At 43.7% G+C, this 23564-nt stretch overlaps 2 protein-coding genes across 3 annotated transcripts; one reads left to right on the top strand and one right to left on the bottom strand.

Annotated features, from left to right (window-relative positions):
• Positions 1415-5722, top strand: LOC110434540 (lipoxygenase 2.3, chloroplastic-like). Its single transcript, XM_021458739.1, has 4 exons — positions 1415-2300; positions 2819-3084; positions 3267-3834; positions 3941-5722. Exons 1-4 carry the CDS (start codon positions 1910-1912, stop codon positions 5467-5469), a joined length of 2754 nt encoding a protein of 917 aa, XP_021314414.1. The 5' UTR covers positions 1415-1909; the 3' UTR covers positions 5470-5722.
• LOC8082892 (protein STRUBBELIG-RECEPTOR FAMILY 8) lies at positions 6539-14161 on the bottom strand. Of its 2 annotated transcripts, XM_021458240.1 has the most exons (18): positions 13725-14161; positions 13091-13238; positions 12913-12984; positions 12742-12807; positions 12574-12645; positions 12415-12486; positions 11726-11797; positions 11569-11634; positions 11415-11480; positions 10920-11302; positions 10385-10638; positions 9443-9714; positions 9100-9241; positions 8127-8269; positions 7896-8052; positions 7486-7651; positions 7327-7397; positions 6539-7219 (listed from the first exon to the last, which is right to left on the bottom strand). In XM_021458240.1, exons 1-17 carry the CDS (start codon positions 13807-13809, stop codon positions 7360-7362), a joined length of 2274 nt encoding a protein of 757 aa, XP_021313915.1. In that variant the 5' UTR covers positions 13810-14161; the 3' UTR covers positions 6539-7219; positions 7327-7359. The 2 variants fall into 2 exon arrangements, with proteins under 2 accessions (XP_021313915.1, XP_021313914.1); XM_021458239.1 differs by having other exon boundaries at positions 6539-7397; positions 13725-14160.

Raw genomic sequence — 23564 nt, 5'->3', positions numbered from 1 at the left:
AGACAGCGTTAGCCATGGAGCTGTCAGCCAACAATGGCTGTTGCTGTAGCGCTGCAGTTTTCCAACCCAATAGTACGAGCCTATCACTAGGCTACTATACTAGCTAGATAGTAGAAGCTAGCATCAACACAAAACCTCAGGGTTTTTTTTTATCAATGACGTGAACATCTGATATCAATTGGCGAACACCTTTTGTTTATAGTATCAAGTACATCTAGGTAAAAATGTCTCCAGTACAAACATATATAGAATGATCATACAAATCCGTTTGAAACATGCATTGTTAGCTCGTGTTTCCAAACACTCGATCGATGGTATTTGGATTTATTTTATTAATCTTCCAAGTCTCAGTCTCTAACTGTTTTGGTTTGTAGGTGCGCAGGGGTCGTTCTACCATTACTAAAGCAATATGAGAAATCGGCCTTGTTGTTTTTGCTGGACAGCAGCAATTTCATCTCCATTTTACTCTCTAGAATGAGTTTTCACTCCTCCAAAACCCCCCAATCCAAGCCCGGAAGACTTGATGACGATTTTAAAACCGATCGGCATCGCATATTGAGGTTGGCCAAGCAAACGGGACGATCTAGTAACATAAGCATCATGAAGAAAAATAGTAAATTCATATTTCTTTTCCTCTCTCTATTTCTATAGCTATCTGTGAGTTTATTAAATTTGTCAAATATAGGGATTTCAAAAAACTCATGAATCATCTTAGCAAACTCCTCACACGTAACACCAGATTTAGGTGGAGATTGACCTAGCTATTTTTACGTCAGATCTTCTTGAGAGTTCCCTGCTGCTCGAAGCATTTTAGAGCATAGTCCAAATCGGCAGCAGCTTGGGCCTTCGTCCTCTCCTCTAGCATCTTGCCAGTCTCCTCAGGCTGGGCATCTTTGTAGAACTATTTTGCTTCATCCTCAACGGAGTCATCAAAAAGTGTGTTGACGCTTATTTGATCAGCACATCGATAGGGGCTAGATCACCCAAAAGGTCACACACTACCGAAACACATAGCGGAGGGAGGTCCTAACGGCAAGGCAAACCAGCAGGTATGTTTTATAGGATTGGCAAAGCCACCTAAAATTCCTACAAATCTCGTCGAGGGAACACCCAAAAATCCGACATGAGGTTAGAAAGGGGGTTGGAAAAGATCAATTGTGTAGTTGAATATCTTATTTGCTCGTAAAACAACCTCATATTTTATATGGAGTATGGGTAGTCATATCCTTTTATCCCAAATTACAAGACGTTTGATTTTTTTTACCCTAAGTTTGACCACTTATCTTATTCGAAAAAATTATACAATTTGAGTACAGTGTTAACAATCTTGTTTTTGTCTCATTTCATCTTATATATATGCACGACGAAAGCAAACTCATCGTCCAAAACACAGTCCATGGAACGAACACACACACACACACACACACAGAGAGAGAGAGAGAGAGAGAGCAGCGCTGCATGGTCATTCTGGTGACCATAAAAAAAAAAGAACAGACACGTATCATTTTATGCCCTCTCTCAGACTCCAAGGTACCAGGTAGCAGCCGTTCCCGGGCAGATGTGGTTTCAGAAGCGAGCGAGTGGGCTTGGCATTGGCACACACACTAGTCTAGATATTTCGATTTCCCACGTGCATCTCTACCCCATCTCTCCATCAAGCTCTCTCTATATATGCTCACAACGCCGCGGCACATGACACCAGCCATAAGCACAGAAATTAAGCTCCTTGAACTCCAAGCAGCAGCTAGCAGTAGCATCATCACATCTCGACTACTAGCTAGTTTCAGTCACCGGCCGCTCACAGCTAGCTAGCTAGCTAGCTGCAGCTGCTGGGTGCTCTGGCTGCTGCTTAATTAACCACCAGTCCGGCCGATCTGACCTGAGCTAGCTACAGGGCTGGGCGCGCGCCATGATTAACCTGAACCTGAAGCAGCCTCTCATGCTGCCCGCGCACCAGAGCAATGTCGTCGTCGGCTCGCGCCTGGCGTCGTCGCCCTCAGCGGCGGCCGTCAGCAGGCCTCGGAGGGGCGGTGCTGGCGTGTCCTCCTCCTCCTCCCGCTCCCGGTCCTCGTCCCGGCGGCACACGCGGCTGCCGAGGATCAGCTGCAGCGCCACCGAGGAGGTCAGCGGCGCCGTGGCGGCCGTCACCGTGGAGCCGCCGCAGATGCTGACGGTGACGGCCACGGTGGAAGCGTCGCCGGCCATCGGGCAGATGTACTTCGAGCGCGCCCTCGACGACGTCGGCGACCTCCTCGGCAAGACGCTGCTCTTGGAGCTCGTCAGCTCCGAGCTCGACGCAAGTGAGTACGAGCTATAGTAGCGATACCGTCCGCGTGTATGTACCTCATCTAGCTCTCGTCGTTGGCTCGACACAGCACGGGCGCCACGCCACACACGCATCATCTATATGTCCGTCCCCCCTCCTCTTCCACGATGGATGGGCGCCATGCATGCATGCTGCTAGCAGTTAGCTGCTCCAAAAGTCTCCAACAAACCTAGCTAGCTCCAACAACAATGGACGCTTGCTACATCTATTTATCTCCACAGCTATATATGATATATATTGCTTAGTGACTAAACGAAATCTTTGCTAAATCTGGTAAAAGTGGATACATGTGAATGCTAATATTTATGTGTATATATACATATATATATTAATTAAGATGCTCTCCACAAAGGACAAAGGACAGACTACCACAGCAGCACAAGACGACGACATTACGACTAGACGAGAGAGAGTTTGTAGATGAGTACGCGTAGGAAAGAAATATCTGATGGAGTTTGAGCATCATGTGTGTGGTGTGGCGGGGCGGTGCAGAGTCTGGCCTGGAGAAGCCGCGGGTGGCGGCGTTCGCGCACAAGACGCTTCGCGAGGGCCACTACGAGGCGGAGTTCAAGTTGCCGGCGTCGTTCGGTCCGGTGGGCGCCGTGCTGGTGGAGAACGAGCACCACAAGGAGATCTTCATCAGGGAGATCAAGCTCGTCACCGGCGGCGACACCAGCACCGCCGTCACCTTCGACTGCAACTCCTGGGTGCACTCCAAGTTCGACAACCCCAACAAGCGCATCTTCTTCACCCTCAAGGTCCGTCTTCCTCCGGCCGTTTTTTCCATGCATATATTATTTCATGCGCCTGCTGGCGGTGATCGACTGCAAAGAACGATCGACGACGTATATATATATATATATATATATATATATACCATCCTGACTCTAGCTTGTTTCTTCCGCGTGGCGTCGATCGCGTGCGTGATGAGTTCATGCAGTCCTACTTGCCCTCTGACACGCCCAAGGGCCTGGAGGAGCTGAGGAAGAAAGACCTACAGGCGCTGCGCGGCGACGGGAGCGGCGAGCGCAGGCTGTTCGAGCGCGTCTACGACTACGACGTGTACAACGACCTGGGCGACCCGGACAAGCACCCCACCCACCAGCGTCCCATCCTCGGCGGCAGCAAGCGGTTCCCCTACCCGCGCCGGTGCCGCACCGGCCGCCCCAGGACCAAGAGCGACCCGCAGACGGAGAAGCGCGACGGCCGGCACCACTACGTGCCCCGCGACGAGCAGTTCTCGGAGGTGAAGCAGCTCACGTTCGGCGCCACCACGCTGCGGTCCGGCCTCCACGCGCTGCTGCCGGCGATCAGGCCGCTGCTCCAAAACAGGAAGGAGCTCCGGTTCCCTCACTTCCCGTCCATCGACGGCCTCTACAGCGACGGCATCCCGCTGCCGGCGCAGACCGGTTTCGACGCCATCCGCAGCGTCGTCCCTCGCGTCGTCAAGCTCGTCGGCGAAACCACCGATCACGTCCTCCGCTTCGAGGTCCCCGAGATGATTGAGAGTAAGCATAGCATAGCATAGCATAGCATAGCTACTTTAGCTGCTAGATATATAGCACCCGTACGTGGTTGGAAAAATGGGTTTATTTGCTTTGTTAATTGCTGCAGGGGACCGGTTCTCGTGGTTCAAAGACGAGGAGTTCGCGAGGCAGACGATCGCGGGGCTGAACCCGGTGTGCATCCAGCTCCTGAGGGAGTTCCCCATCAGGAGCAAGCTGGACGAGGAGGTGTACGGTCCGGCGGAGTCCGCCATCACCAAGGAGATCCTGGAGAAGCAGATGAACGGCGCCATGACGGTGGAGCAGGCGGTGGCGGCGAAGCGGCTCTTCATCCTGGACTACCACGACGTGTTCCTGCCCTACGTGCACAAGGTGCGGGAGCTGCCGGACACGACGCTCTACGGCTCCCGCACCGTCTTCTTCCTCACGGACCTGGGCACGCTCATGCCGCTGGCCATCGAGCTGACGCGCCCCAAGTCGCCGACCAAGCCGCAGTGGAAGCGGGTGTTCACGCACGGCCCGGACGCCACCGACGCCTGGCTGTGGAAGCTGGCCAAGGCGCACGTGCTCACCCACGACACGGGGTACCACCAGCTGGTCAGCCACTGGCTGCGCACGCACTGCTGCGTGGAGCCCTACATCATCGCCGCCAACCGGCAGCTGAGCCGGCTGCACCCGGTGTACCGCCTGCTGCACCCGCACTTCCGCTACACCATGGAGATCAACGCGCTGGCCAGGGAGGCGCTCATCAACGCCGACGGCATCATCGAGGAGTCCTTCTGGCCCGGGAAGTACGCCGTCGAGCTCAGCTCAGTGGCGTACGGCGCGACGTGGCAGTTCGACACGGAGGCGCTGCCCAACGACCTCGTCAAGCGAGGGCTCGCCGTGCGCCGGGACGGCGACGGCGACGGCGAGCTGGAGCTCACCATCAAGGACTACCCCTACGCCCACGACGGGCTCATGATCTGGAACTCCATCAAGCAGTGGGTGACCGACTACGTCGGCGTCTACTACAAGTCCGACGAGGCCGTCGCCGGCGACACGGAGCTGAAGGCGTTCTGGGACGAGGTGCGGAACGTGGGGCACGGCGACAAGAAGGACGAGCCGTGGTGGCCCGTGCTCAACACCCGGGACAGCCTCGTGGAGACGCTCACCACCATCATGTGGGTCACCTCCGGCCACCACTCGGCCGTCAACTTCGGGCAGTACCACTACGGCGGCTACTTCCCGAACCGGCCGACCACCATACGGAAGAACATGCCGGTGGAGGAGGGCCGGGACGAGGAGATGAGGAAATTCCTCTCGCAGCCGGAGACGACGCTGCTGGACATGATGCCGACGCAGATGCAGGCCATCAGGATCATGACGACGCTGGACATCCTGTCGTCGCACTCGCCCGACGAGGAGTACATGGGGGAGTTCGCGGAGCCGTCGTGGCTGGTGGAACCCATGGTGAAGGCGGCGTTCGAGAAGTTCAGCGGCAGGATGAAGGAGATCGAGGGATTCATCGACGAGTGCAACAACAACCCGGAGAACAAGAACCGGTTTGGAGCCGGGATCGTGCCGTACGAGCTGCTCAAGCCCTTCTCCAAGCCGGGAGTCACCGGGAGGGGCATCCCCTACAGCATCTCTATCTGATGTCATCGAGACCTCATCCTCAGCATTAGTTTCTTGGTATCAGGCTCAACAGTCTCTCAGCTCCATCCCCAATAAGTTCAAAAAGAAAAAAGAAAAAAAAAGCTCTACTCCCAATGGGAGGTTGCATTATTGCATGCAGAGGCTGCTTGTCAAATAAAATGTACTCTGATCTACGATTGTATTGTACCATGGATTGTACACTTGAGTTACTACCATTTACTACCAAACTACTAACACAGCCTCTCTTTTTTTTCTATTTTATACCGTCTTTAGAACTTAGAATGCACAAGAAATACCGCCAGATTATAACCGGCCTGGAGAGAGATCAAAATTTGGCAACTACTCCCTACGTACAATTGACTTAGAAAACAAAAGGCAAAAACAACTTTATACATTTTAAAACGACTAGATACTGTACCGGTTTGTAGCGTGTTTGATTTCTAAGCCATATGGGAGGCCAGGCTCAGATGATAAGAATGCCATGTTTGATTTGCCTGGTCCTTCTGAGCCGATCGAGCTCTATTGAGAACGTGTTTGTTTGCAAGAATGGCGAGCTGCGGAGGTGACCAAAGCACTCGCTCCAGCGCTCACGCAAGCCGCTACGCGCTCGAGCGAGCCTGGCCGCCTGGAAACGGACCTTCATTGCTTTTTGGGGAGCCAAGAGAGAAGAAAATTTACACCTCACGGGTCTGGCTCAAAACTGAGCCAAGAATCAAACAAGAGAAGTTGTAGCTGGAGAGCCTGGCCAGAGAATTTTGACCCATATCAAATGCGCCCTAAATATCCTGTCTACATGCAGTATAATTTTGAGATACCTTCCAGGTCTTGTTTACTTGCAAAAATTTTGCAAATATGAACAGTGGTGTTTTCGTTTGTATTTGACAAATATTGTCCAATCATAAGTTAAGTAGGCTCAAAAGATTCGTCTCGCAAATTACATATAAACTGTGTAATTAGTTATCTTTTCTACCTATATTTAATGCTTCATACATGTGCCGCAAGATTTGATGTGACAGAGAATCTGAAAAATTTTGCAAAATTTTTTGAGAACTAAAGAAGGCCCAGTATGAAAAGATCACCTCACTGGTAAGCTTGCGCCCTCGTGAAATGAGGTACTGTAGTAAAAATGACCCTGCAGGTGTTAGAGTAACCCACACTTTTTACAGAGCAGCAGAACACGTACAAACGACAGGCTGGTCAATTTCTATCCGTGCATCACGAACACCACAGCCGAGATCGAATATACTGTTTCGTCACGTATCATCCAAAAATATTGACAGGAAAACATGTGAACCTAGTGCCATATGGGCGCTTCAGGACCAAGCCAGGTCCCAGTCGGATGCCGCTGGAAGCCAATGTCCACTGGCTAGCTAACACATGTTATCTTCACAGTTTGGCAGACAGCGAACATATATACAAAATACAGCTAACTACAGGAAGTGAGATAGCGGCAACCCGACTTGTGAAACAGGAGATGCATGAATATGCATGGACAAACCACGAAAGAGCATCCAAAATATCATCCCCATGTGACGTGAGCTCAGATTTTTCCGGGCCCAAAGAGACGGGGTAAAGAACTCGCGTAAGTAGTAACTGTACGGGTAACCACTAATCAAAATTGAACCAGTTTCTCCAGGAATAAGAGACTGGACTGCGGAGTTTGTTCTACTCCTTTTCTCCGTTGACAACAACGGCTGTATCTACCCGTATTCCAGGCGTCCTTGGTAGTCAGGGCGTTGCAACGCAGCAGCTTTGACCATGACCAATTCGCATGGGTAAGAAATGCGGAAAGAGGTGCGACGGTCGAGAATTCTGAGATACTTGGAGTGCCATCTACTAGATAAGGCAGCATAATACCTGGAAGAACTGAGGAAGAACGACGGGCATTCATCACCGGGAGATGCAGCTCTCTGTTCCACCTTGACTGACTGATGAAAATAATCAAGGTATCAATACTTTGATAACTGTAATGACAAAAGCTTAAGCAGAAATAAGAAGCACTATCCAGTGAGATACCAGTAGAGGACGGCTCAAAATACGGTCGGGTTGTTATGAAAGAGGGGTCCTGAGCATCAACCTCCAAGTGCTGTGTTGTGCTAATCTTTTGAAGACCTGTTGATTCGACAAGCTTTACTAATTTGTCTGCTATGATTGTCATCGGCGGGCGGAGATCTGGTGATTGCTGCATTGTGGAAAAAATACCATGACTCCATGAGTAATTGTAACTTGTGGTAAAGTCTAATTGATCAATCTTTACGTCATTAGAATTGCTGCAACAATATATTTTCAGCCCTAATGCTTGACGATATACACAAAAACTCTAAGCCTTTCAACTAGCACCAGGCACGCTCCTCCCCGACTTACAGAGTCTGCAGAGCTCAAAAGTTAAATGCAAATATGTACCAGGAAAGAGAATGGAGAACTACCTTGACGCAAAGCAAGATGATAATGCCTAATGAAGATATAGCTTTAGGTGGCATAGAGCCCCTTATTCTTGGATCAGTTATTCTTTCCAGTGAATCAAGATCATCAAGATGAGGAGCTGCCCAATCTACTAGAAACTGCTCGTTTGGCCTTCTTGAACTAAAGAGGAAAATACTCTTTAGTTAGAAATCCAGACTGCAACTTTGGTACAGAACAGAAGAGAGAATACGTACCTGTCAAAAGCCTTTTGCCCAGTCAAAAGCACAAGCAAAATAACACCAAAACTGTAAGTATCAGCTTTGATGCCATCTGCTCCTGGATCACTGAGCTCAGGGGCAGCATAGCCTTTAGCACTGGTGATAGCTTCTGAATCCTTCTGTTCAGGTGAAGAAGTATTATTTTAAAGAATATATAATGAGCAACCATTAATGGCCAGCTGATCGAGTTATAGGAATTCAATTTGAAATATTCAGCAAGCAAACATAAAAGAAACATTTGTATTTTTTTAAAGAAGAAACAATATTTATTATCACACACATTTTCTGGGAGAAAAGGGTACAAGTAGTTCTAGGGTACACAATACACTAACAGGCTTAATATGTGTGGAGAGAAAACATCAAGCAAGGAAACTAAACAAATTACACCAATATTTCATAAGTACCAACATCCGAGAGTATGTTCAGTAATAAATCTCAGTTTTGAATAAGATGCAGTTCCTGTTTTGGATCCATATTTCAATCAGGAGAGGCCATGATCGTTTGTGCATTTGGATAAAACGGATGATCGACGTTCAAGGTGCAACTTGATCCTAGAATTAATTGAATACTCCCTCCGTTTCAAATTATAAGTTGGCTTTTTTAGGTACATAGCTTTTGCTATGCACCTAGATATATGCTATGTCTAGCATTCTAGATATACAGCAAAATTTATGTACTCCCTCCATTCCATATTGTAAGACTTTTTTGCTTTTCTAGATACATAATTTTGCTATGCACTTAGACATACACTAAGTCTAGATAAATAGTAAAAACAATGTATCTAGAAAAGCTAAAATGTCTTATAATTTGGAACGGAGGGGGTACCTAGAAAAGCCAAAACGACTTATAATTTGGAACGGGGGAAGTAGATAACAGTATAGTCATACTAAAGATTACATACAAAGTAGTACTACTATAATTGGTAACTGGGAAATATGAGGACACTGACCATTCTTGTGGTGCTGACAAAATGGCTTAGCTTGGTTAACCCACTGTCACAGAGGTAGGGCATGAGCTGAGCATCAAGTAAAATATTTCTAGCTTTAATATTTCCATGGGCAACTGGAGGGGAACACGTCAAGTGCATGTATCTGCACAGATAAAGATACATATAAAAATTGGGAAAGCTAATGCCCATATAATTTTTCAAAAATTAAAGAGGGTTCCACTCTAATTAATACTATTGGTGTTTGCACTAAGAAAAAGTCACTGCTAGTGCAAATATATGTAATTGATAACGACGCTGTACAGAAAAAAGAATGAAAGTAATTTGCTCAGAGTGTAAATCTTACTCCAGAGCATAGGCAACTCCAAGAGCAATCTTCATCCGAGCTTTCCATGACAAAGCCCTGGATCTTGTGGCTGCTGAAAACAGAATATCATCAAGAGAGCCATTTTCGGCATACTCATATAGAAGCGCACAATGTCCAAACTCCACACAATATCCCACAAGCGCACTGATATTGGGGTGCTTTAGTCTGGAGATATTCCAAAGCATGTCCATTAATTCATCCTGTTCTGATAATGACAGGTCTACCATGTCAATCCTCTTGATAGCCAGGAGCTGTGAACATATTGAGAAATTTTTAGTAAAATTATAGAGAAAATCATGACCGCTAGGAAATTTGGTAAACCCGTACTTCAATATTTAGAAAAATAAAAAAAAATGTTACTGAAGAACAGATTTGCATTAAGACAATGAGAACTTATTTCAGGAGCAACATATTACACTACAAATTCATCCTCCTTGCACCTTAAAGGTATATCTTATCAAGACTCAAAGACATCAATAAAAAGAAAAGCATGTGCTTCCTCCCCTCACAGTAACCCCTCTCATCACAACCTTTATTTGGTCAGAGGGGGCCCAAACTGCTTAAACCTGATGTCCGCTAGCCAACACAGCCAGATAAGGATAGGCAAACAGTGGCTTGTTACTCATGCAAGCAGTAAATAGGAATTCCCAGAACAAGAAAGCAGAAAGAGCCTGCAGCACAGAACACTGACAAGCAAGCTTTCATGCCGAGACAGAGGGAAAAAATCAATTTGTGGATATGTGGATGAGATAGCAGTAGAGCACACTTCAGCTATTAGGGCTCTGAAATGCATGTTGTATTAAATCATGTCAAAAATCTTCCTCAAGATTAAGTGCCAATTAATAATACTATTTTCCAACAAGGATACTACATAAGAGAGAATACAACAATATTTGCATATTTATTATCAAACTACCATACCTGGCCATCAGAAAAATCACCTCTGTAAACTCGGCCAGTGAGACCTTCACCAATAAAACATTCTTCATTGAAGTCCCTGGTAGCCGCTAGAATGTCCGCAGCTGGAAACTGCTTTGCAGTTAGAAGGTTTTTAGATGTCTTGAACCAACTTTTTATTTTGGGAACTCTTTCAGATGTAATGCCATTACTAGATGAAGTATCACTGCCAATCAACAGAGAACTCCAAGAGTACAGGACTTCATTTGCTTTAGGGACTGTAAAATGGAAAATATGAGTTTTAGTGATGTGAAATAATCTTAGTCTATCCTGTAAACAAAGAACACAGCATAAAAGAATGAAAATCAAACATCTGTACATGGATGCATTTAACAAATGTGCCTTGAAAATAACAAACAGTTCAGGTTTTATGATGAGTCCCAGATTTACATTTGGGATCCTAGATTTGTAATGAAAATAAAATAGAATTCTAGCTATCGGTATCAGCTACAAATGGATGAAAAATTTATGATTGAACAATTTAAACTCCCACGTGTACCTGTTTCCATATTGGCAGGTAAAGTCTTGGCATGGTTAGAGGTGCTCTTAGGGTTGCATGAACAGCTTCTCCAACTTTTCAGAACCAATCCAACAATGAGGAGTACAAATACTGTACATGTGGCACTAGCTATTGCAGCAGCTGTCACTCGAGAGTGTGACTTCCTATGGTGGCTATTATTTTGCAGAGAAGAATACCCAAAAGAAGGCTTTGGAGATTTTGGCCTTTGCTTTGGTTTTTGATTAGCTGCTGGTGGAGGTGGAGGTTGAGATGGAGATTGAGTTGGAGGTGGAGACAAAGATTGAGGTGGAGCTGGAGGGGTCCTCCTAGTAAATGAGGACGATGCATGTTTGAAACCAGGTTGAAATTGGTTTCCATCAATCCTGGAATGTTGACCACAAAGTTAATAATTTATTTAGCTAGATATGAAGCCAAGACACGTAAAGATAGGCAGAGAGGAGGGGGAGGAGGGGAAAGTATAACAGAATTCAATACCTCAGCTCAGGAATGGACTGAAATGGTCCAGGAACATAGCCACTGAAGTGATTATTTTCAATATTGCTGTGGAAAAAAAATTATGATCATCAGGATCAAGGGTTAAAATGCAGGAAAATTATATTTAAGCAACAAATCCAGTCAGATTTCTTACAGGGATGACAATGGAAGGCCTGCTAACAAAATCACAGATCCTGTGAACTCGTTATGTTGTAGATAACTGCAAATGCAAAAACAAGAAAACCTACATTCAAACAGGTGCTATGCCCATGTGCATGAAGTAGCTGGCTCCAAAGGCAGATCGGTCTTACAGATAGCGAAGGTTCGTCAATGAGCTAAACGATCTTGGTAGGTCACCATTGAAAGCATTGAATGACAGATCCCTGAAAACCAGGGTGGGGGATAAACTTCACATGAGTTGATAACGATCAAATAAATTGGGACATTAATTATTTTTGTTTGCAAGGATGGTCAGGATATGAGAATGGCATGGTGGAAACAAAACTGCTCTAGCATCAAAATGTGCACTTTTTCAACAAACAAAAATGAACTGGATCTTTGGAAACGGACAGGTGGAAACCTGTTTGAAGGAAGCACAGAACAGATCTTAACCAAAAGAAAAAGAAAAAGGAAATGAAGTGCAGACATTTAGGACAGCTTGCTGAGCACACACAACATATTCTACATGATAGGAACAAACCACATCAAACCTTCCATTGTGAATGATAAAACATCATACAGCCATCGGTCAGATCCAAGAAAACATGTATGGGCACAACTGAGTAACCGCAAGGACCATATCCACAAATGTATTAGATGAATAAAAGCTAGCGAACGAATGTGTAGACACTAATGTACTGCTGAAGTTTGTACTGTAGATGCATACTAAAGGAAGAACTTCCATGTCTTATTGCCAATGCTTATTAATGAACATCAAAGGGAGATAAAAAATCACTTCCGAGTGGACAAATGACCGAGTAATTAAGATGAGCAAACCTACATCGTTTCTAAGCTATCCATGTTAACAAAAACATCACCAATTACTCCAGAGAGTTTATTGTAGCTAAAGTTCCTGCCACAAAAAAGTTACACATCGGTCAGTTAATTGTACAACCAGATTACAGAATGTGAAACACTTCATTCCAAAATATACACTCACAGATATTTCAGGGAGTGCAACCATGGTAATGATGATGGTATATTCCCTTCAAACTTGTTAGCTGCCAGATTTCTGCAAGAGAACAACCATAGGCGAATAATTTATATTTTATATTTCAAGTATTGAGTCAGTTAAAGGTGATATCCAAAGAAGGGAAAAGGGGCATACAAGTATTCCACATTTGGGGGCAAAGTGGGAGGGATTTCACCAGCAATGTTATTGAAGCTCATGTCCCTATCATGAACATGAGAAGAAAAGCACCACGAACTAAATTGAATCAAGAATTGCGAAGTCAAAACCAGCTAGCATAGTACAGAAACTTGGCAATTAGAAGCTCACAGCTTTTTCAACGACTGAAACTTTAGCATATCTGGGCCAAGCCATCCTCCAACTCCGAGCCCGCTAATATTTCTGCATGTGAGTAGTAGCAGAGCAAATAACAAATCCAGTTGATCAGTTTTCTATTAATTTGTAAGCAAAAATAATAAAAAAGTTAATGAACTAATTTAAGAATTACATTGCGACAATGGACGATCCCTTGCAAATGACGCCTCGCCAGTGTTTACTCCCTCTACCCTCACCACATGGATCACCGCCCTGGAATGTCCAACCAGAAAGCTGCCACGGCGACTCCAATGTGCGATATAACCCCCAAAGTCCTAGCGCTGCAAAGCAGCAAAAACAATGTGATAAAATAAGCACCATACAACAAACCTGTTGGAACCTATTGCTTACAAAGTTCCAACTTCAGAGCACCGAAAACACAGAGAGACAACAGAATTGCATCCCACCAAGGCATTGTGCAGAGGGAAACAAGCAGTCTTATTCTGTACCCTTAAACGCAACGGCCACTATCAATCCCACGTGTGAGCATGCACAGATGACCATCCAGGTCCCGCGATCGTAGCCAACCATCACAGAGCAAAATTCCATAGCAAGCGTGCATAGGCGCACCAAAAATGGACCACCTCAAGCTACAAGCGAGTGCCAGGCAACGTGCAAGCGACTACATTCACACGAACGCGCGCTCGGAACCAAATTGACAAGCAGTCAAGCACAATCGGAGACGCCACAGGCGCGACAAGTAGAGCATGCCACAGGAAGTGCTGGATGGCCGCAACCTACACGGAATGAGGGACCAGGATACTCACCATCAGGGGGGTCGGTGAAGGACGCGGCGGAGGAAAACGAGGCGCAGAGCATCACCATGGCGAGGAGGTGGCGCGGCGCCGCCATTCCAACCCCTCGCGAGCGCCCCCAGCGGATCCGCCGCGCCGGTCCCCTGCGAAATCCTGGCGGTCGGCTCGGGCAACCCGGAGCGCGGGCTGGAGCAGGGAGGCCCCCGAACGTTCTGGAAGCTTCCGGGGAACTGCGCGCTTCCGACACCGTTTGAATTTCTCCCCGAATTCCGCGCCGACCCGCGAGAACGCGCTCGGATCACATACCAGATCGAGGATTGGAGGAGCAGGGCAGCCGTAGCGAGGCGAATCGCCTGGCTGGCCTGCGGAATGATGCGGGTGCTTGCGAGATGGTGAGGGTTTTGGGGTTTTTGGTTTGATGCGCGGATGGAGGTTTCGGTTTTTTTGGGAGGAAAAAAAAAAGGAGGAAAGAGCGGGCGGCTGTCACACGTACCGAGCGTGAGGCCTGCCCCAACGCACAAGCATCACGGTGGCATCGAGCATGTGCGGATGTGCCATGTCACACATGTTAGAGCATCTCCAAGAGCTTGGCTAAAATTAGTAGCTAAATTCTAATGTTTAGCCATTTTGTAAAATAGACAATTTCTTAAAAAAGAAGAGGTCCACAACAGCCTTGCTATCAGATAGCTAGTGTCAGTGGTTGGCTATATATGACCAACGAAAATCAAGGAATAGCAAACTTTCTATTTTACAAAACCAAATAGCACATCTGTTTTCTACTATACAAGTTCTAAAAAGCCTTCATAATAAGAATAGCAAAGTTGTTGGAGTTGCTCTTAGTGATCTCGCAGATCGCACGTACGAGTCTCGCATATTCAGTCGAGTCATAGAGCGCGCGTTAAGATAACATCTGTTTTTTCAACTTTTAGAGTGAGGAAAAAAACATTTACATGTGGACTTCAACTTTTTATAAGGCTATGATCAGTAGCGGACCGACCAAGAGGGAGGCTAAATAACATAGACTAATTTTTTGTTTGCTGAATCCAGTACACTAATAGATACTTCCCTCCGTTTTTGTTTAATTGACACCGATGACCAAAACACAAAAACCAATATGGAAGTTTGTCCTATTCAAAATTACCATAATACCCCTTGTCCTGTTATTCATACACGCGCACCTTCTGGACGTTTCACCTCCCGCCAAACTGACGTCCTTCAAAATTTGAAATGAGTGGCGGACTAGCCCAAATACTTAAAGCAGTTCTCCAGTCTTCTTGAAGGCAACTCCTTTACGATGCTCCAGACTCCGGTTTGTTTTCCTTCAATATTTGTCTCTTCCAAGTTCCACCCTAATATGAACTCTGTCGACCAAATTGACAACTCACAAGGCAGAGCAGATCGCTCCAATGCCCGTCGTAGCGTTGTGCTTGTGCACCCACAGTGTGGGATGGGACGTCCGTGCTGTATAATCCTCTGTGAACCTCCTGCCTTCGCTATCCACCTACGGCTACGACATGCAAAATTGCAACCGGCGGCAGCAAGCACAGAGATGAGAAACAGGGGCGCCTCGGAAACGGAGGTGCAGGGCAACGAACCTCTAGAAATTTCCTATTATAAGAAATACATTTCACATGGACCCACAAAGGGTAAAATTGGAATAATAAAATCTGGTGACAAGTATTACCAAATAAAAAAAGTGGTCATAGGTGTCAAGTAAACAAAAACGGAGAGAAGTATATAGCTAAGATTGATAATTCAATATTGATTCAAAGTGCTCAAAGGCAAAGATTCATAGAATAAACATAAAAAAATACCAAATATATGAAGTTTTTTGCTAAAAAGATCTATTAAAAAAATTTTGAGTTCAAGAGGGGGCTGCAGCCACCCCAGCCACACCCCCCCCCTAGCATCCGCCAGTGGCTATGATGTTATGTGTCCATTAGTGGATTATAGTATTAGGGCGTGCCCAACGTGGTGACTCGTCTGGTGGTCTCATTAGGCCACGTAGGTTTAGATGCCTAGAGATAGAGTGGTGGCTTGCAAAGTGTTAGTAGTTCTTTTGCAAACTACTGTAGCTTAAGAGAGAGAGTGTGTGGTCCACAGGAAAAACAGATGCGAGACAGCGAAAAAGGCAAGTGATCGAACTACATAGTAAAAGAAGTAGCAGCCTCCGATGGGACTCTATTAGCCTAAAAAGAGAGATATCTATATGCATAACTTTTTAGCTGAGGCCAACAACAAGTGCTGCCCGTGTTGGCGGTGCCCTTAGGAAGACTTAATTTTATTTAAATAAACTAGTAATAAAATCATTAATGAGGACTTAAAACTCATTATTCCAAAATTAATGAACTAATAAGTACATTATGGACCTAGTTTTTTTCCTCCTCACCTCATCAAAAACATACAAAGTGTAAACTTACTGTAGAGTTTGGTCTAAAATAAATTCATATCGAAGATGGATAATTTTTTAGCACATTTATGACATACTCCTTGATGTCCTTCCCTTCAACAAATTGACAGTCTTCTCATTATTCGCTAGCTACTCTTGTTACTCAAGTCGAACAAATAATAAGTATTCCTCTCTGACATCAATTGTCTTGAATAATTCTTCATTTGGATACTCACATCACTGAAACACATGATGTCATATTCACGCAAAATACATGAGTCACCTCTTTGATCACACATCATCATGCTTAGACCTCTTTACTTTTTCAGTCTTGCCAGCGGACAGCAGTAGGATGCTTCCCTCATTATTGTCCTTGTCTTCATGTCATGTAGCCTGAATCCTACTGCAGATCAAGATCAATACAACATTATAACATTTTTATTACTAGGAAGATCATATGATGGCTGATGAACAGTTAAATTGGTTGTTTTTTTACTGAAGGGAAAACTACAACCTATTTTTTATGTTAAATCGGCTGCATGCTTATCCTGGAAGATGAATTTCATCTCATCATAGAAACAGATAGGGAGTAGGGACGTTAGTAAATTTCACCCTTAGATATATGTCCTACACATGTCTAGTATAAGTTTTCATACTTTACTACACTGAACAATTAGTAATAACCAAATCAAATTTGTAAGGATAGAAATTATTTTACGTTGTGCATCCTCAATTATTTACATTGTGCATCCTTGCCGCCTCTGTTTCATCATAAAGTATTTGTTTCTCCACTTTGTCAAAGTCTTTTCCACTTAAAGTCCACTTAAATTTGAACAACTTAATCATTTGGTGCAACATCAATCCTCACCATTGCAGCAGAGCGATTAGCCACATTAACCATCACATGATTCAATTGAAAAACATTTGGTGGTCAAATTGGTAGACTCTATATATCAATTATAATCATGGTCCTAGATACCCAATTCCCAAATCTACACACGCAAGAGAGAGTTACTACAATTCCTTGATAGGTTCGTGCAATCACATATACCATTGGTAGCTAGAATCAGGGATCAAAAAATACACAAAAGAGAACTCAGAGCTAGAAAAACAAAGTAGGGTATCGGGCGCTTGAGGTGTACTTATTTTAACCGTCGCAAAACGTTTCTCCGTGACGAGTCGTAATAGCCGTCTCTGAAGCACGCGTCATCTTTGTACAGATCTGTAGTAGTGTCGTGCATCGATTCATGTGTGGTGGTTGCAAAGCGAAGGGATAGATTGTGCGTTAGGCCAACGAGAGCAAATGCAAAGGCATTTATAAGGCTGCTATTGGTCAACTGGTGTGCTATACAGTGATAAATCTTTTTTTAAGATTACATACTTCAACACATAAGCTCACAACGCAAGTAAACTATAATATTATGAGCACCTTCGAAGACTAATTTGATAAATGCTCGAGACGAGATTAACGAAGTCACCTTAGGCGCCTCGCTTTTCACATGAATAACGCCTATAACTAAAAGCATAAAGCTATAAACCTAAAATATTTGTTCTCACGGGGAGTTGAACCAGGACCTCATGTGCTTTTGTAACCACTGGGCTATATTGTGCTTCTAGCAAAAGGACAACTAAGGATACTTTTGCATTTTTTTTTTGTTGAGCCATCGGGTCACCCACACCTAACCCCACTTTGCTTTAGGCCAAAATTGATGGCCTGCACCCAATTGAACTGTCATCTAGGTCAGGTATTTTTAGGTAAATCAGATCAGTAGATTCATCAAGTCAAATACCCATGACTAGGTCTAGATCTTTTCTCTACTCAAAGTTCCTCCAAAATGTTTCTAAAATTTCTTCTTGAAGAGATTTTCCAACAAAAATTGAAAAAGCTTGTATCATTTTTTCCCTATGAGCAAAAGTACCCATTTTTCATGCGCACGGAAAGGATAATCTAAAGCCCCTTGTTGGGAGATGTGTGACAGTGATCGCTAGTGCACCGAGTAATAGGCCTTATTTACCCACTAAATGATGCCACAATTTTGTTATTTCCTTCCACACTTCTTCCAATCACTTCAGAAAGGATCTTGTTATCGTCTAAAGGAGGGTGAATAGATGATTCTAAAATTTTAACATAAAATAAAGCTTTGTAGTGTATTAAATCACCATCAAAAGTTCTGACATGGATCAGAACTCTAATGGTCATCTGAAGTTCTTGTTGAAACTTCAGACCTATATAGAATAATACTTTTTTGATCCATTCGGGTGGAGTTCCCACCTACTATATTCATTGAAAGAGCCGAAGGTCGAACAATACAACATACTTCCAGCATACCAGAAGGTGTAAATTTTGTAGGAGAGGGGTGTGGAGAGACAAAGCAGAGAAAAGAAGTCAAGAGTTATCACATCAAGATTGAAACTAATCTATCTAGGCCATTACCAAGGCTTTATCCTCCTTGTACCAACAAGCCTAGGCTCCAGTGTCTTTGATTGCCGAGTGCAACACTCCAATCGTGGCGACATCCATAACATTGAAGATCAAAGTGTTCCAGTCTTTTCCACATGTGCGAGAGAATGATAAGCATCGTGTCCATGCGTAGACCATGGCATTTTTTGGTCATCGATAAGAATGTTGATGTTGAGCCGGTCCCAAAATCTCACTGCCCTAGGTAGGCAACAAAGATGTGACCTAATGTTTCCAAGATGATAGAGTAGCTAGGATAGAAGGAGCCTTCCAACGGCATGATGTTTTTCTAGAATAGATTGGTCAAGGAGTTGATTATGTCAAAATGAACAAGCCAACTAGATAATTTCAACTTCCCTAGGAGCCTACACCCCTAGATGAGTTGTGGCCCCAAGGAGTATGGGTCATTAGCATGAAGAGCACGATAAGCTTCTTAAGAGAGAAGGCCGATTTAGAAGAGTGTCCATAATCCTGAGGTTGGGTGTATCATTGAGAGTCATCGAGGTCAGAGCAAAGTGAAGGATCAAAAGTTCAGAACTTCCATGATTGGTGAGGTGGGGTGGAGAGTGGCCTCAAGGCCCTAGGTAAGAATGTCCCTAACACTATAGGAAGGCCTATGACAGTGAGAGAAAAGTGTCGAGAAGGTGGATGCCAAGGTGTCTATTTTGAGCCATTTGCTGTCAAGCCAGAAGGAAGTGGAGTTCCCATGACCAATGCTAACCCTCATAAGGGCTCTGAACCTCGGGAGCTCTTCATGAATGATGCGGTCAAGGAAATTGACTAGATCCCCATATCCTAGGTCGCTAGTGACAAGGCGATGAAACCATTATTTCTATGGGAGATCATATGGGCCCAAGAGCTTATTCATAAGCTTCATAAGTACACAGTGGTTCTGGTCTTCTAGGTTTCTAATGCCCAAACCACTAGCATCATTTGAGAGGCAAACACGTTCCTGTGCAATGAGGCATTATGCGCCACTACATTTTTCTGCACCATGGACCAAAGAGAGAAATCCAAATCAAACTTGAAGATATGCATTTGGAGTTCAATATATAGCAAGTCCACAGAAACACTTGAAACTCACAAACATGCACAACCAAGTAGATAGGGATAAACATAAAAAGAAATTCAAAATAAAAAGGAGACAAGGATGTGTTCACCAAAGTTCTATATCTCCATTGAGGAAGCTGTGAGTGACCAGTCTAGGGTGCCCTCTACATAGGTTTCTTTCAGCCACTTTCCTCGATCCACTAGTTTGATCTCTCTTGTAGAGGCGAGATCATGGCCTTCATAAACATGTGGCACTCCACAACCTTAGATGCTCACCGATGAGCCAAGCTCCAAACATGACAAATGCTTCAAGAATAATCGATGAAGCTCAATAAGTGCTCAAGGATTTTGATTGCTCTCTTGTGCTCAAAAACTCCCAATTTCTCACACTCTCATCCAAATCACAAGATCTAACTTGAATTCTCTTATAGAGGGAGTGGGAAGAGGTAGAAAGGCTTTTGGTTCAAATATAGTGGGCATTGGAAGGCAGCAACAACCCCTCTAAAAATGAGGGGTAGTATAAATATCCAACACTTATGAAATAGTTGTTATGTCTATCAAACATCAGAACTTCAGATGAAATCATCTAGCCATTAGAAACTAGTTGTTATACTATTTTCTGCATGGAACATCTGACATCACAAAAATCAGCACAACCCACTCTATGAAAACGCCAATCTTTTAGCTCCAAACTTTGATTTCAATGATCTTGGACTTTTTGGAAAGCTTATCCAACCCAACCAAGAACAAGACCGAAGACCAACAAATACAAATGTTGTTGTGCCATGTGTTCCTCTCATGTTAGTAACCGGGGTTTGGTTAGTTTGAGCACTTGATACTTATCAAGCTATTCATGTAGCCCATTTCCATGCATATAATTTCACTTGTAATTAAGTCACTTCTTAACATGATTAAATAAAGATTTTATTCTCCTCAAGATATGATTTCCCATAACTTGAATTGTGCTAGACTCAATGCAAGTACTCTCTTCTTCACCATAGCCATGTTCCTTTGATGCCCAAGCCGTCACTTTTCCTTCACCCTGCTTGATCCTTCAAGGCCATTTCTTGATATCTTTACCCTCTCAAACCACCCAAGCCTGATGGTTTGAATTAACAATAGGCATACATTTAAATCCATCTTCATTTGCATTGTTGTCTTTTTCTTGAACTAGATTGTTTACATGAACTTTCTTCTCAAAATACTTATGTTGATTTACTATTGCACAACTTGACTGAAGTTCACATTTGAGACTTCATTTGATATCCATCAACAAGCATGTCCCATTTGACATATTTATCTTATGTTTGTTAAGATGCTTAGTCCACTATGTAGATGCAAACCAACATAATAAGACCACATATATGCATAAGTTTGTGTCTCTTCTCCTCTATACACTCATGTCTTGGCATTTCTTCACTTATTCATTTTCATTGATTCTTCGAATATGATCAACATCAATCAACTATCAATCTCTCCTTGTTAATACAAAGCAAGCCACTACCGAGACCAAACCATATTCATTTTTCTTTGTTGCCTTATCAAATGTGCTTGTTCCTTCTTCATATGAGTAATACCCCAAGTTTGATATGATCATTTCCAATGAAACCTATTAAAAAATTCATCAAACTCAGTAGTCCTTTCATTATTTTGTAATTCAACCACAAAAAACCCACAAGGGGTCCTAGATGCACTTTTGAACTCAATTGATTCACTTGGCCCTCCTCTACGCCCTCATGATAAGGGTCACAGTGGCTGGCGATCTTCACCTAGCCTTTAACACTACATTATTTATCTTTTCTATGGCCCCATTTTGGAGAGCGCTCCCTAGTATTGCAACAGATTTCCAATGCCACCCCCAAACTATGAACTAAGAGCTAGGTTGTCACTTTTACTCGTACCATGTAGAAATGAGACCTTGCCAAACAAGGCCTAGTGAGGAGGCAAATTTGAAAGAGTTGCATCCATTTGGTCTTGTCTTAAAAATGAAAATAATTAATCCTATACTTTCCCATTGTTTAGATCCACCAAATGGTGTAGAAACTATTTATGCCAATGAATGTACTTCTAAAATATGATACTCTCTCTGGTTTCCAGTGAGCACAATTAGACTATTCCAAAAATATGCTATTGTGAATAAAACTTTTTAATGTTTAATATACATGAATAGCATAAAATCAATACAAGTAGATTGTCGTCTCAAAGAACTTTATAAAGATTATGATTTTGCAACTATTTATGAAATAATATAGTAATAATTTATAAAAAGGTGTATTTTAGATAAGTAAACTACTCTCACTAAAATGGATGGTAGAAATTATCCCATATAAGTACATGCAAAACTACTCAACAATAGAGCAACAAAAGACACTATAAGAAAACACAATGAACAAAAGAGAGGGCCCACAAATGATGCGCCACGTGAGATACTCGTGTTCATGAACTAGAAACAATGCAACTGTGCGGGGACATGTTCGGGAGAGTCAAAATGGGCAAATAATGCGGCCACATACAATGGGATAAGTATGATAATATTTTGAAGTGTCAACAAGGTTACAACGCCAACATGTCTATTGGTGAATACCTTATTGACACTTGTGAGTAGCCTCTCGACATGGAGAAAAATGTTGTCCCTAAAATGCTCCTTGCTTTTCGCATAGATCTCGGACCCTTGATCCACTACCCTCTTTTGCAAAACTTCCTACACCACTGGCAATGTGAAAGTTTGTACTACTTGACATTATATATCTCCATGTTCCCGAACACCATTCGCTACCCTCATTCATTGCATCATGCTCTATAAACAACACCACGACCACATTCTCTTCCATGGTGCTAGTGTGGTACCAGAGAGGAGGGTCATGACAGGGCAATGCGAGATCTCCAAGTCGAAGAGGAAGACATAGATCAAGACAATGACAAGTATAATGTAGCCGTCACTAGTTGGGGGCACAACTTATGTTGAAGAGGTGGAAAGCATGGCAAGCTAGCGCAGTGAGGCACCACGCATCCCAAGCCAAAGGTTGCGAGCTAGATAGGGTGGAAAAGGTATGTCTTGACAAAAGAGACAACAAGATCTCAATGACAAGGTGCAGAAGGACCTTGATGCATCTACCACAGAGAGGACGGCACAGGGAGTGCTTGGTTTGGATGATCACGGTGTAGTGGAGCATGTGCTCACACATGGCAAGGGTAAGTAGGAGTGCACCACCACATGTGGCTAACAGTGATGTTTCCATATTTTTTTTATTCCTCAAACTTTACCCAAAAATTTTTAAGGTTTTTTTTTGCTAAAACATTTTCTTAAAAGGTTTTTTGGATAAACTTTGTCTTCCACAAAGTATTTTAAAATAGTGAAAAGATTTAGTTCTTTTATTCGTGTTTTTTTTGAAAGAGTGCTAGTGGTCCCCACATGCTAAATGCGGGGACTGATTATTCTTGTTTTATATTTATCTATTAAAGGTAAATATTCATTCCTTCTTACAATTTTCTTATCATCGCCGCCTTGATTTACTTGATCCTCCTTACTCTCGTGATTAGGGTTGACGGGCGCCGATTGACAATCTTTTCTCCATATGCAGTCTCTGGTACCGGTCTATGTCATTGCCCATCTTTGGCATGCTCGTTCCACTCTATAGGTGTCATCACGAAAGCATAGTCAAAAATTCAAAGAGCTGCATTTTCGCGTGGTCCTGAGAAAAAAGGCAAATAATTAACTCTTTCCTTTCTCTTTTATAATAGGTGCTTATTGAAGAACTACAATTAATTCCACCGGTTATAGTAGCAGTTATTTATGGCATAATGAATGCATTGCCAAAAATGAGCACTCCCTCCACTTTTTTGTGGGCACAATTTGACCACCCAAAATTGTGCTTTGACCGTCTGGAAAAATATGTGAATTACGTGCCACAAAATTGCTACTAAGATTATGATCTTTTAACTATTAAAACATTGT

The sequence above is a fragment of the Sorghum bicolor genome, chromosome 4, assembly GCF_000003195.3.
Source record: "Sorghum bicolor cultivar BTx623 chromosome 4, Sorghum_bicolor_NCBIv3, whole genome shotgun sequence".
Classification (NCBI taxonomy): domain Eukaryota; kingdom Viridiplantae; phylum Streptophyta; class Magnoliopsida; order Poales; family Poaceae; genus Sorghum; species Sorghum bicolor.
Note: the sequence above shows the minus strand (reverse complement) of the source record. Positions and strands in the feature narration are given on the sequence as shown.